A 14,192-nucleotide genomic window follows, 5' to 3' on the forward strand; every position below is an offset into this window, starting at 1 on the left:
GGGTATAGGCATGTATTATGTTTGTGTTCTGGTTTAGGGTCATTTTTTGCTCTATGTTAGATTGCTTTGGGTTGCTGTTGGTTTGAATTTAAGGCTTATCATTATTTTTCTGGTTATTGGGTTTCTGGTTTTGGCATGCATGTTTTGGACTTGAATTAGAGGCCTTCTTTGTGGGATGGATCTGCACTACTTCCTTTCCTTTTATATTGTTGTGCTGATCACTATGGTTCCCTTCTATTTTGTCTTTTTTGCATATTGGTTAGAATCTTCATGAGAATCCTCTCCCTCATTCATGAGTATATCATACCTCGTACCCCTCAAGACAGGTTGCTCCTCTTTTCCACTATCTCCATTCGCTCTACTACCTGTACCTTTGTCCGTCCTTGCTGTTCTTTTTCGTCTTATTGTCTTTGCAACCACCATCCAAGGGCCACATGCCTCCCTTTTTTCTCCAATTACTCCTTTGCCCTTGTCATTGGTGTTAATTCCAAGATTGTCCTTAGCTGCAGCCTCCCCTTCCTGTCTATTCATCTACTCTCCTGCTTTTTCTCCTAGGTTCTCTGGAGGTATTCATGGGTTTGGATGTTGTAAGCCATGGAGTTTAGAACAGTTTGAATGATCATGACCCACCAGTCCACAGTTGAAACATATGTTATGTATGCCTTCGTATTTTACAAAGTATCGATGACCATTGATAGAATACTATGAAACAAGAGGTTCGGTGATGTTCAACTCTATACATAGGTGGGCAAACTTCCCTCTGCACTTTTTTGCAGTATGTGTATCCACTCTTAGAGTTCTCCTAATGACATTTCTAATTCTTTTCAATATGTTTTCTTCATAGTATTCGATCGCCAACCCTGGCAAGCGAACCGAAGCTGCAATTTTTTCTACTATGGCCTCATTAGGATTAAAGTCTGGCTTCTAAAAACGTAGAGTAAGGTAATGGTCCATAATCTTCCATGGCCCCCCAGTGAGCACAAAATCCAAATCTTCTTGTGAGTAAAATCTCACAATAAAGAAGTCGTTACCAATGTCCACCACTTCAATGCTTCCATGTTTGCTCTACATTGCTTCCAGTCTTCTTGTGAGGGCTAGCAATGAGATTTTTCGGCCGAGCAACTTTACTATTAGTGCTTCCCACCATGGTTTTCGGAGGTGTTCCAATGCTGCGTCATTGAGCACAAAGTTATGTATACCCCCAAGCTTCTCTAGTCTTATCTCTGGTTCCTCAGTGCCCTTTTTCTCCTTATTTCCAACGTCTCCCTTACCTTGTTCTGGATTTCTTTTCTCTACTAGTGCTACGGGAGTTTTACCCCCCTCTGACTTCCGCGCTAGAGGACCTCCTCACTTGCTTTCCCTCTTTAGGTTCCTCCCTCTCGTCATGCATCCATTCCTTGTCCCTTGGGACTAGAGAATTGTCTCTTGAGAACTCGTCTTCTCTGTGTTTTTGCACCTTTTTTGCTTTTTTAGATAGTTGGTCTTGCTCCTATATGGGTGGTTGCCCAGGTTCATGGGCACGTGAGTGCCCTCCACGGACATAGCCGCCTCGCATATGGCTGGTGGTGCACGAAATTGTGATCACTACAACTCAAATAATCCCCGGTGATGAATCCAAAAACTTGGTGCTCAATACCATGGCATAAACACAACTTCGCACAACTAACCAGCAAGTGTACTGGGTCGTCCAAGTAATAAACCTTACGCGAGTAAGGGTCGATCCCACAGAGATTGTTGGTATGAAGCAAGCTATGGTCACCTTGTAAATCTTAGTCAGGCAAACATAAATGGTTATGAATGATGAATAAAACATAAAAATAAAGATAGAGATACTTATGTAATTCATTGGTGGGAATTTCAGATAAGCGTATGAAGATGCTTGGTCCCTTCCGTCTCTCTGCTTTCCTACTGTCTTCATCCAATCCTTCTTACTCCTTTCCATGGCAAGCTGTATGTAGGGTTTCACCGTTGTCAGTGGCTACCTCCCATCTTCTCAGTGAAAATGTTCAACGCCCCCTGTCACGGCACGGCTAATCATCTGTCGGTTGTCAATCAGGTTGGAATAGAATCCAGTGATTCTTTTGCGTCTGTCACTAACGCCCAGCCTTCAGGAGTTTGAAGCTCGTCACAGTCATTCAATCATTGAATCCTACTAAGAATACCACAGACAAGGTTTAGACCTTCCGGATTCTCTTGAATGCCGCCATCAATTCTAGCTTATACCACGAAGATTCCTATTAAGGGATCTAAGAGATATCCACTCAATCTAAGGTAGAACGGAGGTGGTTGTCAGGCACACGTTCATAGGTGAGAATGATGATGAGTGTCACGGATCATCACATTCATCAAGTTGAAGAACAAGTGACATCTTAGAACAAGAACAAGCTGAATTGAATAGAAGAACAATAGTAATTGCATTAATACTCGAGGTACAGCAGAGCTCCACACCTTAATCTATGGTGTGTAGAAACTCCACCGTTGAAAATACATAAGAACAAGGTCTAGGCATGGCCGTGAGGCCAGCCTCCCCAAAACGTGATCAAAAGATCTAAAATGATCCAAAGATGAAAATACAATAGCAAAAGGTCCTACTTATAGAGAACTAGTAGCCTAGGGTTTACAAATATGAGTAAATGACATAAAAATCCACTTCCGGGCCCACTTGGTGTGTGCTTGGGCTGAGCATTGAAGCATTTTCGTGTAGAGACTCTTCTTGGAGTTAAACGCCAGCTTTTATGCCAGTTTGGGCGTTTAACTCCCATTCTTGTGCCAGTTCCGGCGTTTAACACCGGGCAGTTTTGAGCTGATTTGGAACGCCGGTTTGGGCCATCAAATCTTGGGCAAAGTATGAACTATTATATATTGCTGGAAAGCCCAGGATGTCTACTTTCCCACGCCGTTTAGAGCGCGCCAATTGGGCTTCTGTAGCTCTAGAAATTCCACTTCGAGTGCAGGGAGGTCAGAATCCAACAGCATCTGCAGTCCTTTTTAGTCTCTGAATCAGATTTTTGCTCAAGTCCCTCAATTTCAGCCAGAAAATACCTGAAATCACAGAAAAACACACAAACTCATAGTAAAGTCCAGAAAAGTGAATTTTAACTAAAAACTAATAAAAATAAACTAAAAACTAACTAGAACATACTAAAAACATACTAAAAACAATGCCAAAAAGCGTATAAATTATCCGCTCATCACAACACCAAACTTAAATTGTTGCTTGTCCTCAAGCAACTGAAAATCAAATAAGATAAAAAGAAGAGAATATGCAATGAATTCCAAAAATATCTATGAAGATCAGTATTAATTAGATGAGCGGGGCTTTTAGCTTTTTGCCTCTGAACAGTTTTGGCATCTCACTCTATCCTTTGAAATTCAGAATGATTGGCTTCTTTAGGAACTCAGAATCCAGATAGTGTCATTGATTCTCCTAGTTAAGTATGATGATTCTTGAACACAGCTACTTATTGAGTCTTGGCCGTGGCCCAAAGCACTCTGTCTTCCAGTATTACCACCAGATACATACATGCCACAGACGCATAATTGGGTGAACCTTTTCAGATTGTGACTCAGCTTTGCTAGAGTCCCCAATTAGAGGTGTCCAGGGTTCTTAAGCACACTCTTTTTGCCTTGGATCACAACTTTAATTTTTTTCTTTTCTCTCTTTTTTTCGTTTTTCTCTCTCTTTTTTTTTTATTCACTACTTTTTCTTGCTTCAAGAATCATTTTTATGATTTTTCAGATCCTCAGTAACATGTCTCCTTTTTCACCATTCTTTCAAGAGCCAACATTCATGAATCACAAATTCAAAAGACATATGCACTGTTTAAGCATACCTTCAAAAATCAAAAGTATTGCCACCACGTCAAAATAATTAATTTGTTATAAAATTTAAAATTCATGCAATTCTTCTCTTTTTCAATTAAGAACACTTATCATTTAAGAAAGGTGATGGATTCATAGGACATTCATAACTTTAAGGCATAGAAACTAAGACACTAATGATCACAAGACACAAACATAGATAAACATAAGCATGATTTTTCGAAAAATAGAAAATAAAGAACAAGGAAATTAAAGAACGGGTCCACCTTAGTGATGGCGGCTTGTTCTTCCTCTTGAAGATCCTATAGAGTGCTTGAGCTCCTCAATGTCTCTTCCTTGTCTTTGTTGCTCCTCTCTCATGATTCTTTAATCTTCTCTAATTTCATGGAGGAGGATGGAGTGTTCTTGGTGCTCCACCCTTAGTTGTCCCATGTTGGAATTCAATTCTCCTAGGGAGGTGTTTAGTTGCTCCCAATAGTTTTGCGAAGGAAAGTGCATCCCTTGAGGCATCTCAGGGATTTGATGATGAGAGTGGTCTCTTGTTTGCTCCATCCTCTTCTTAGTAATGGGCTTGTCCTCATCAATGGGGATGTCTCCCTCTATGTCAACTCCAACTGAATACAGAGGTGACAAATGAGGTGAGGAAAGGCTAACCTTGCCAAGGTAGAGGACTTGCCTGCCACCTTATAAAGTTCTTGGGATATAACCTCATGAACTTCTATTTCTTCTCCAATCATGATGCTATGAATCATGGTAGCCCGGTCTATAGTAACTTCGGACCGGTTGCTAGTGGGAATGATTGAGCGTTGGATAAACTCCAACCATCCCCTAGCCACGGGCTTGAGGTCATGCCTTCTCAATTGAACCGGCTTTCCTCTTGAATCACTCTTCCATTGGGCGCCCTCTTCACAAATGACTGTGAGGACTTGGTCCAACCTTTGATCAAAGTTGACCCTTCTAGTTTAAGGATGTTCATCTCCTTGCATCATGGGCAAGTTGAATGCCAACCTTACATTTTCTGGACTAAAATCTAAGTATTTCCCCCGAACCATAGTAAGCCAATTCTTTGGGTCCGGGTTCACACTTTGATCATGGTTCTTGGTGATCCATGCATTGGCATAGAATTCTTGAACCATTAAGATTCCGACTTGTTGAATGGGGTTGGTAAGAACTTCCCAACCTCTTCTTCGGATCTCATGTCGGATCTCCGGATATTCACTCTTTTTGAGTTTGAAAGGGACCTCGGGGATCACCTTCTTCAAGGCCACAACTTCATAGAAGTGGTCTTGATGCACCCTTGAGATGAATCTCTCCATCTCCCATGACTCGGAGGTGAAAACTTTTGCCTTCCCTTTCCTCTTTCTAGAGGTTTCTCCGGCCTTGGATGCCATAAATGGTTATGGAAAAAACAAAAAGCAATGCTTTTACCACACCAAACTTAAAAGGTTTGCTCGTCCTCGAGCAAAAGAAGAAAGAATAGAGTAGAAGAAGAAGAAATGAAGGAGATGGAGGAGGCTTTGTTGTTCGGCCAAAGGGAAAGAAGTAGTGTTTAGGTTGTGTGAAAATGAAGGAGTGAAGAGGGGTTTATATAGGGGGAAGGGAGGGGTAGGGTTCGGCTATGGGAGGGTGGGTTTGGGTGGAAAAGTGGTTTGAATTTGAATGGTGAGGTAGGTGGGGTTTTATGAAAGATGGATGTGAGTGGTGAGGTAGGTGGGGATCCTGTGGGGTCCACAGATCCTGAGGTGTCAAGGAAAAGTCATCCCTGCACCAAGTGGCGAGCAAAAATTGCTCTTCATGCCAATTCTAGAGTTAAACGCCGGGCTGATGCCCATTTCTGGCGTTTAACGCCAAGTTCTTGCCCTTCTCTGGCGTTTAACGCCAGTCTGGTGCCCCTTTCCGGCGTTAAACGCCCAGAATGGTGCCAGACTGGGCGTTAAACGCCCATTTGCTACACTTACTGGCGTTTAAACGCCAGCAAGATCTTCCTCCAGGGTGTGCTATTTTTCTTTCTGTTTTTCATTTTGTTTTTGCTTTTTCAACTGATTTTGTGACTTCTCATGATCATCAACCTACAAAAAACATAAAATAACAAAAGAGAATAGATAAATATAATAAGATTGGGTTGCCTCCCAACAAGCGCTTCTTTAATGTCATTAGCTTGACAGTGGGCTCTCATGGAGCCTCACAGATACTCAGAGCAATGTTGGAACCTCCCAACACCAAACTTAGAGTTTGAATGTGGGGGTTCAACACCAAACTTAGAAGTTGGTTGTGGCATCCCAACACCAAACTTAGAGTTTGACTGTGGGGGCTCTGTTTGACTCTGTTTTGAGAGAAGCTCATCATGCTTCCTCTCCATGGTGACAGAGGGATATCCTTGAGCCTTAAACACAAAGGATTCTTCATTCACTTGAATGATCAATTCTCCTCTATCAACATCAATCACAGCCTTTGCTGTGGCTAGGAAGGGTCTGCCAAGGATGATAGATTCATCCATGCACTTCCCAGTCGCTAGGACTATGAAATCAGTAGGGATGTAATGGTCTTCAACTTTTACCAGAATATCCTCTACAAGTCCATAAGCTTGTTTTCTTGAATTGTCTGCCATCTCTAGTGAGATTTTTGCAGCTTGCACCTCAAAGATCCCTAGCTTCTCCATTACAAAGAGAGGCATGAGGTTTACACTTGACCCTAGGTCACACAAGGCCTTCTTAAAGGTCATGGTGCCTATGGCATAAGGTTTTGAGAACTTCCCAGGATCTTGTCTCTTTTGAGGTAATTTCTGCCTAGACAAGTCATCCAGTTCTTTGGTGAGCAAAGGGGGTTCATCCTCCCAAGTCTCATTGCCAAATAACTTGTCATTTAGCTTCATGATTGCTCTAAGGTATTTAGCAACTTGCTCTTCAGTGACATACTCATCCTCTTCAGAGGAAGAATACTCATCAGAGCTCATGAATGGCAGAAGTAAATCCAATGGAATCTCTACGGTCTCAGTGGGAGCCTCAGATTCCCATGATTCCTCATTAGGGAACTCATTGGAGGCCAGTGGATGTCCATTGAGGTCTTCCTCAGTGGCGTTCATTGCCTCTCCCTCCTCTCCAAATTCGGCCATGTTGATGGCCTTGCACTCTCCTTTTGGATTTTCTTCTGTATTGCTTGGAAGAGTACTAGGAGGGAGTTCAGTAATTTTCTTGCTCAGCTGACCCACTTGTGCCTCCAAGTTTCTAATGGAGGACCTTGTTTCAGTCATGAAACTTTGAGTGGTTTTGATTAGATCAGAGACCATGGTTGCTAAGTCAGAGGTGTTCTGCTTAGAACTCTCTGTCTGTTGCTGAGAAGATGATGGAAAAGGCTTGCCATTGCTAAACCTGTTTCTTCCACCATTATTGTTGTTGAAACCTTGTTGAAGTCTCTGTTGATCCTTCTATGAGAGATTTGGATGATTTCTCCATGAAGGATTATAGGTGTTTCCATAGGGTTCTCCCATGTAATTCACCTCTTCCATTGAAGGGTTCTCAGGATCATAAGCTTCTTCTTCAAATGAAGCTTCCTTAGTACTGCCTGGTGCATTTTGCATTCCAGACAGACTTTGAGAAATCAAATTAACTTGCTGAGTCAATATCTTGTTCTGAGCCAATATGGCATTCAGAGTATCAATCTCAAGAACTCCTTTCTTCTGATTAGTCCCATTATTCACAGGATTCCTTTCAGAAGTGTACATGAATTGGTTATTTGTAACCATTTCAATTAGTTCTTGAGCTTCTGTAGGCGTCTTCTTCAGATGAAGAGATCCTCCAGCAGAGCTATCCAAAGACATCTTGGAGAGTTTAGACAGACCATCATAGAAAATACCTATGATGCTCCATTCAGAAAGCATGTCAGAGGGAAACTTTCTGATTAGTTGTTTGTATCTTTCCCAAGCTTCATAGAGGGATTCTCCTTCCTTCTGTCTGAAGGTTTAGACTTCCACTCTAAGCTTACTCAATTTTTGAGGTGGAAAGAACTTTGCCAAGAAGGCGTTGACTAGCTTTTCCCAAGAGTTCAGGCTTTCTTTAGGTTGTGAGTCCAACCATATTCTAGCTCTGTCTCTTACAGCAAAAGGGAATAGCATAAGTCTGTAGACTTCAGGGTCAACCCCATTAGTCTTGACAGTGTCACAGATTTGCAAGAATTCAGCTAAAAACTGATGAGGATCTTCCAATGGAAGTCTATGGAACTTGCAATTCTGTTGCATTAGAGAAACTAACTGAGGCTTAAGCTCAAAGTTTTTTGCTCCAATGGCAGGGATAGAGATGCTTCTCCCATAGAAGTCGGGAGTAGGTGCAATAAAGTCACCCAGCACCTTCCTTGCATTGTTGGCATTGTTGTTGTTTTCGGCTGCCATGTCTTCTTCTTTGAAGATTTCTGTTAGGTCCTCTACAGAGAATTGTGCTTTAGCTTCTCTTAGCTTTCGCTTCAAAGTCCTTTCAGGTTCAGGGTCAGCCTCAACAAGAATGCTTTTGTCTTTGCTCCTGCTCATATGAAAGAGAAGAAAACAAGAAAATATGGAATCCTCTATGTCACAGTATAGAGATTCCTTGAGGTGTCAGAGGAATAGAAAAATAGAAGGAAGAGGTAGAAGAAGAATGTGAGAAGAGGGGAAGAATTTTCGAAAATTAAGTAAGAGATTTTAAAAACATTTTGAAAAACACTAATTGATTTTCGAAAACCAAAAGTGGAAAAGAAATCAAGTGATTTTTGAAAAAGATTTTGAAATTAGAAATCAAAAAGATTTGATTGAAAACTATTTTGAAAAAGATGTGGTTAAGAAGATATGATTTGAAAAACAATTTAAAAAGATTTGATTTTGAAAATTAATGACTTGGCTAACAAGAAAAGATATGATTCAAACATTAAACCTTTCTCAACAGAAAAGGCAACATACTTGAAATGTTGAATCAAATCATTAACTGATAGCAAGTATTTTTGAAAATGGAAAGAAATTGATTTTGAAAAAGGTTTGATTGAAAAGATTTGATCTGAAAAAGATTTGATTTTGAAAAATTTTGAAAACCTGAAAAAAAATTTGATTTGAAAACAAAATCTTCCCTCTTGTGCCATCCTGGCGTTAAACGCCCAGAATGGTGCACATTCTGGCGTTTAACGCCCAAACCACTACCCTTTTGGGCGTTAAACGCCCAGCCAGGCACCCTGGCTGGCATTTAAACGCAGTTTGTCTTCCTTACTGGGCATTTTAAACGCCCAGCTTTTTCTGTATAATTCCTCTGCTGTATGTTCTGAATCTTCAATTCTCTATATTATTGACTTGAAAAGACACAAATTAAAAATATTTTTGGATTTTTAATAATAAGGAATAATCAATATGCAACTAAAATCAAATAACAATGCATGCAAGACACCAAACTTAGCAGTTTGTATACTACTGACACTAACAAAATGAGAATGCATATGAGACACATAAACACTCAAGTCAAGAGAATTTAAAAATCAGAGCAATGAAATCATCAAGAACAACTTGAAGATTAATGAGGACACATGCATGAATGCAAAAAGAACAGAAACATGCAATTGACACCAAACTTAACATGAGACTCTAGACTCAAACAAGAAATATATTTTTGAATTTTATGATTTTGTAATTTTTTTTGGATTTTTTTTCGAAAATTAAGTGAAAAGGAAAAATAAAAATATCAAAATTCTTAATGAGAATTCCAGGAATCATGCAATGTTAGTCTAAAGTTTCAGTCTAAAGAAATTAGACATGGCTGAACAAGCTTCAGCAGGACATTGCATTCAAGAGCTAAATTGATGAAAATCAATCAGCTTTGGTGATGATATGAACATCACCTTGAAACACTAGAATTCATTCTTAAGAACTCTGAAGAAAAATACCTAATCTAAGCAACAAGATGAGCCGTCAGTTGTCCAAACTCAACAATCCCCGGCAACGGCGCCAAAAACTTGGTGCACGAAATTGTGATCACTACAACTCAAATAATCCCCGGTGATGAATCCAAAAACTTGGTGCTCAATACCATGGCATAAACACAACTTCGCACAACTAACCAGCATGTGTACTGGGTCGTCCAAGTAATAAACCTTACGCGAGTAAGGGTCGATCCCACAGAGATTGTTGGTATGAAGCAAGCTATGGTCACCTTGTAAATCTTAGTCAGGCAAACTCAAATGGTTATGAATGATGAATAAAACATAAAGATAAAGATAGAGATACTTATGTAATTCATTGGTGGGAATTTCAGATAAGCGTATGAAGATGCTTGGTCCCTTCCGTCTCTCTGCTTTCCTACTGTCTTCATCCAATCCTTCTTACTCCTTTCCATGGCAAGCTGTATGTAGGGTTTCACCGTTGTCAGTGGCTACCTCCCATCCTCTCAGTGAAAATGTTCAACGCACCTTGTCACGGCACGGCTAATCATCTGTCGGTTGTCAATCAGGTTGGAATAGAATCCAGTGATTCTTTTGCGTCTGTCACTAACGCCCAGCCTTCAGGAGTTTGAAGCTCGTCACAGTCATTCAATCATTGAATCCTACTAAGAATACCACAGACAAGGTTTAGACCTTCCGGATTCTCTTGAATGCCGCCATCAATTCTAGCTTATACCACGAAGATTCCTATTAAGGGATCTAAGAGATATCCACTCAATCTAAGGTAGAACGGAGGTGGTTGTCAGGCACACGTTCATATGTGAGAATGATGATGAGTGTCACGGATCATCACATTCATCAAGTTGAAGAACAAGTGACATCTTAGAACAAGAACAAGCTGAATTGAATAGAAGAACAATAGTAATTGCATTAATACTCGAGGTACAGTAGAGCTCCACACCTTAATCTTTGGTGTGTAGAAACTCCACCGTTGAAAATACATAAGAACAAGGTCTAGGCATGGCCGTGAGGCCAGCCTCCCCAAAACGTGATCAAAAGATCTAAAATGATCCAAAGATGAAAATACAATAGCAAAAGGTCCTACTTATAGAGAACTAGTAGCCTAGGGTTTACAAATATGAGTAAATGACATAAAAATCTACTTCCGGGCCCACTTGGTGTGTGCTTGGGCTGAGCTCCAACTTGCAACCTGTTTCTATACTCCACGATCTTGGCATTCCAAACTTCGCACATGTTATTGGTGATATTATCACACTTCGGGCCATGGCTAAAGTAAGCCTTCGTCCATGCACCAAGATCAAACATCCGTAGATACTCCCAAGCTGCCTTGTTCACCTTCTTCACAAGTTCCATTGAGTCTTTGAATTCTCTCATTGTTGTGCTCTTAGCAGCCTTCCAAACTAGTCCTTTTGTGTGCTTGTCCTTAAAGTGCTTGATGAAGTTTTTCCATATATGTAAGACACAATTCCTATGATGGGCTTGTGGCATCACCTCGTGCAATGCCTTAGCCAAACCCTGCAATAACAATTCAGCCAACAGTTGAATTAACAAGTAAGCACAAAATTATAACCATATAACAAAAAGGAAACACAAATTTTGTAATGTAACCTTCTGCTGGTCAGACATGAAGTTCCACCCATTGGCAACCACAGAACCAAGATCATCGTTCAGGATTGAAAGAAACCATTTCCAGGAATCAGAGTTCTCAGATTCAACTACAGCAAATGCTATAACAAAGAAACTATTATTGGCATCCAGCCCTACAGCTGACAACAGATGACCACCAAAGTACCCTTTTAAGAGGCATCCATCCAAGCCGATCAGAGGGCGACAGCCCGCCTTGAATCCTTTCTTGCAAGCATCCAGTGAAATGTACAACCTATTGAAGAGTGGACAACCCTCCGGTTGAGGAATTACATCAATCATACCAGTGGATCTAGGATTGCTTCTGTGGATTTCATTTAAGTAGTCATGTAGCTTTCCATATTGTTCTCGCTCCTTTCCAATTGCTTGCTCTCTAGCAGCTTTCAAGGCTCTGTATATCATCCTATAGTTTATATGGACATTATAGTCCTACTTCATGTGCTCTAGTGCCTCTTTTAGAGTCATTAGAGGTTGAGTTACCAACCATTTTACCAACTTACTTGTCACCCAAGCTCTATCATCCATGTTACTGCTCAAATTCCTACCACAGTTTTGGTCTCCAATGAACGTCTTGATTTGAAAACTTAGACTCTGACTATTATGAGAGCAAAACACCAGCCATGGACAACCCTCCTCAGCACACCTTGCTCTAATCCTCTTTGGCTCATTCTTCAAATACATAAGCTCTTTTCCCTCATATACAAAGTAGTCCTTTAGTGCTTGCTTGAACATTGCCATGGTCTCAAAGTGTTGTCCAACCTAAAACTGAACTTCACCATACTCTGCATCCTCATTGAAGTCAGGATATCTTGCCTTATGCTCCTCATCTGAGTCAGAAATTGTGGAGTTAAATGCCTCAGACTCATATTCATATGGCTTATCCAAGTTTGAGTCCAATTCCTCAGCCACTGGATCTGAATTGGGCTTTTCCCTTGCCTCATCATTTGGGTCAACATCACCTGGCCCATTACCTTAATCTCCACTAGGCCCACTGTTTGGCTCAGTGTCTGCTTCTTGTTAGGATAGAACATGTTTTCTTTTTCTTCCAACGTACCTCTTTGCCTTCTTCTTAGTCCTAGGAGACATGTCCTTATCACCAAAACTACCAGGTGGCACATTCTTCTTCTTTTTAGGTGTCTGTTGTCTATCACAACTCTTCTTCCTAGCACCCTTTTGTCCAGCATCCATTGCCTCTTTCATCCTCACACTAGGCTGCTTCTTCCTCACACTCTTCCTCTGTACATTTACTTCCTCATCACTACTACTACTATCAGATTCTAATCCAGTTGGAGGGGGTTTGTAGGCTTCGTCTTCAGTTGTTTCATATCCGTCATCGGAAGAAGGTGAATCTACCTCAACAACATCAGGCCCATATACTGGTTGACTAACATCATGCTCAAAGTAAATAACCAGCAAATCCGACTCCACATTCTCCATCTTCTTATCACACATTTCATTGATTTCCTTATCCCCTTTGAGAACATGCAACCCAGACTCTAAATGGGCACTACCATCATACCAATACATCTGTTTGTAACTTGTATACCTTAAATCCTTGAACATTTCCTCCAAATCCTTGAAATTAACATAATCGATGTCTAACGGAGGAAATGTCTCAACACTTCCGTCGCGGTATAACAATGCACCATCTTCATCCCGTTCAAACCAACCCCCATGATGAAAAACAGGGACTACTTCATATGACATCTATTAGAACAACAATGTGCAATAATTATAAATTAATTAACTACTTCAATCACACCTCATTTTAACATTTTAGAACATGCATGGGGTGATCACTAATCCAAATAATCAATAACCAGTTACCAAGTTCAATAAAAAAATGGAGCAACACAACCTAACGAAGCTTCAAGATTAGATAGCGACACTAACCTTAGTAGCGCCGTCAGTTCCTCCGTCTACAGCACCGTCAACACCTCCCTGTTGGAAGTCTCTGTCAGCTTGCTTGGAGGGAAACGTTTCGGTCTCTTAGGGTTTCTTCGTAATTTTGGGGAGAGAACGAGGGTGATATATGGTGGTTGAGTTGTGCACAAGGGGGAGAATGAGATTTCACCCCAAACGTGCAAAATGATGCCAAGCAAAATGACGTCGTTTTGCTGAGTGTGCAGGGGCTTATTTGTCCACATGCCTATAGAGCAATCCACGTTTGGTGATCCAACGCCATGTCATTGGCTGCACGTTACACCTCAGCGTTTTCCGTTGACTTTGAACGGAGAAACCAACTCAAGGGCTAATTCGTATCACGGAGTTCATGGATAAGGGCCGATTTGATAATTTATAAAGGTTAGGGGGCGTATAGTCAATTTTCAAAATGGACAGGGGTCGGAAAGGGTATTTACTCGCTACTTTTATGAGTCTTGGACGTGGCCCTAAGAACTTTGTTTTCTAGTATTACCACCAGATACATAAATGCCACAGACACATGACTGGGTGAACCTTTTCAGATTGTGACTCGGCTTTGCTAAAATCCCCAGTTAGAGGTGTCCAGAGTTCTTAAGCACACTCTTTTTGCTTTGGATCACGACTTTAATCACTCAGTCTCAAGCTTTTGACTTTGACCTGCATGCCACAAGCACATGGTTAGGGACAGCTTCAATTAGCCACTTAGGCCTGGATTTTATTTCCTTGGGCCCTCCTATCCATTGATGCTCAAAGTCGTGGATCCTTTTTACCATTGCCTTTTGGTTTTAAGGGCTATTGGCTTTTTCTGCTTGCTTTTCTTTTCCTTTCTATTTTTTTTCGCCACTCTTCTTTTTTTTTCAAGCTTTTGCTTTTTCACTGCTTTTTCTTGCTTCAAG

At 40.9% G+C, this 14,192-nt stretch overlaps 1 protein-coding gene across 1 annotated transcript; it reads right to left on the minus strand.

Annotated features, from left to right (window-relative positions):
* Positions 1 to 1,045: 1,045 nt before the first annotated feature.
* Positions 1,046 to 12,111, minus strand: LOC140183515 (uncharacterized). The gene is made up of 4 exons (XM_072231963.1): positions 12,017 to 12,111; positions 11,338 to 11,776; positions 10,919 to 11,244; positions 1,046 to 1,169 (listed from the first exon to the last, which is right to left on the minus strand). The coding sequence occupies exons 1-4, from the start codon at positions 12,109 to 12,111 to the stop codon at positions 1,046 to 1,048; spliced, it is 984 nt and encodes a 327-aa protein (XP_072088064.1).
* Between the last annotated feature and the right edge of the window lie 2,081 nt (positions 12,112 to 14,192).

Source organism: Arachis hypogaea, chromosome 3, assembly GCF_003086295.3.
Source record: "Arachis hypogaea cultivar Tifrunner chromosome 3, arahy.Tifrunner.gnm2.J5K5, whole genome shotgun sequence".
In the NCBI taxonomy this organism is placed as follows: Eukaryota; Viridiplantae; Streptophyta; class Magnoliopsida; order Fabales; family Fabaceae; genus Arachis; species Arachis hypogaea.

Coding starts and splice junctions, on each gene's coding strand:
- LOC140183515 (XM_072231963.1), bottom strand. CDS start 12,111: ATGGCAATGTTCAAGCAAGCACTAAAGGACTACTTTGTATATGAGGGA. Junction 11,777..12,016: donor CCAAAGAGGATTAGAGCAAG/GTGTGCTGAGGA, acceptor TATAAACTATAG/GATGATATACAGAGCCTTGA. Junction 11,245..11,337: donor TCATGTCTGACCAGCAGAAG/GTTACATTACAA, acceptor TTGTTATTGCAG/GGTTTGGCTAAGGCATTGCA.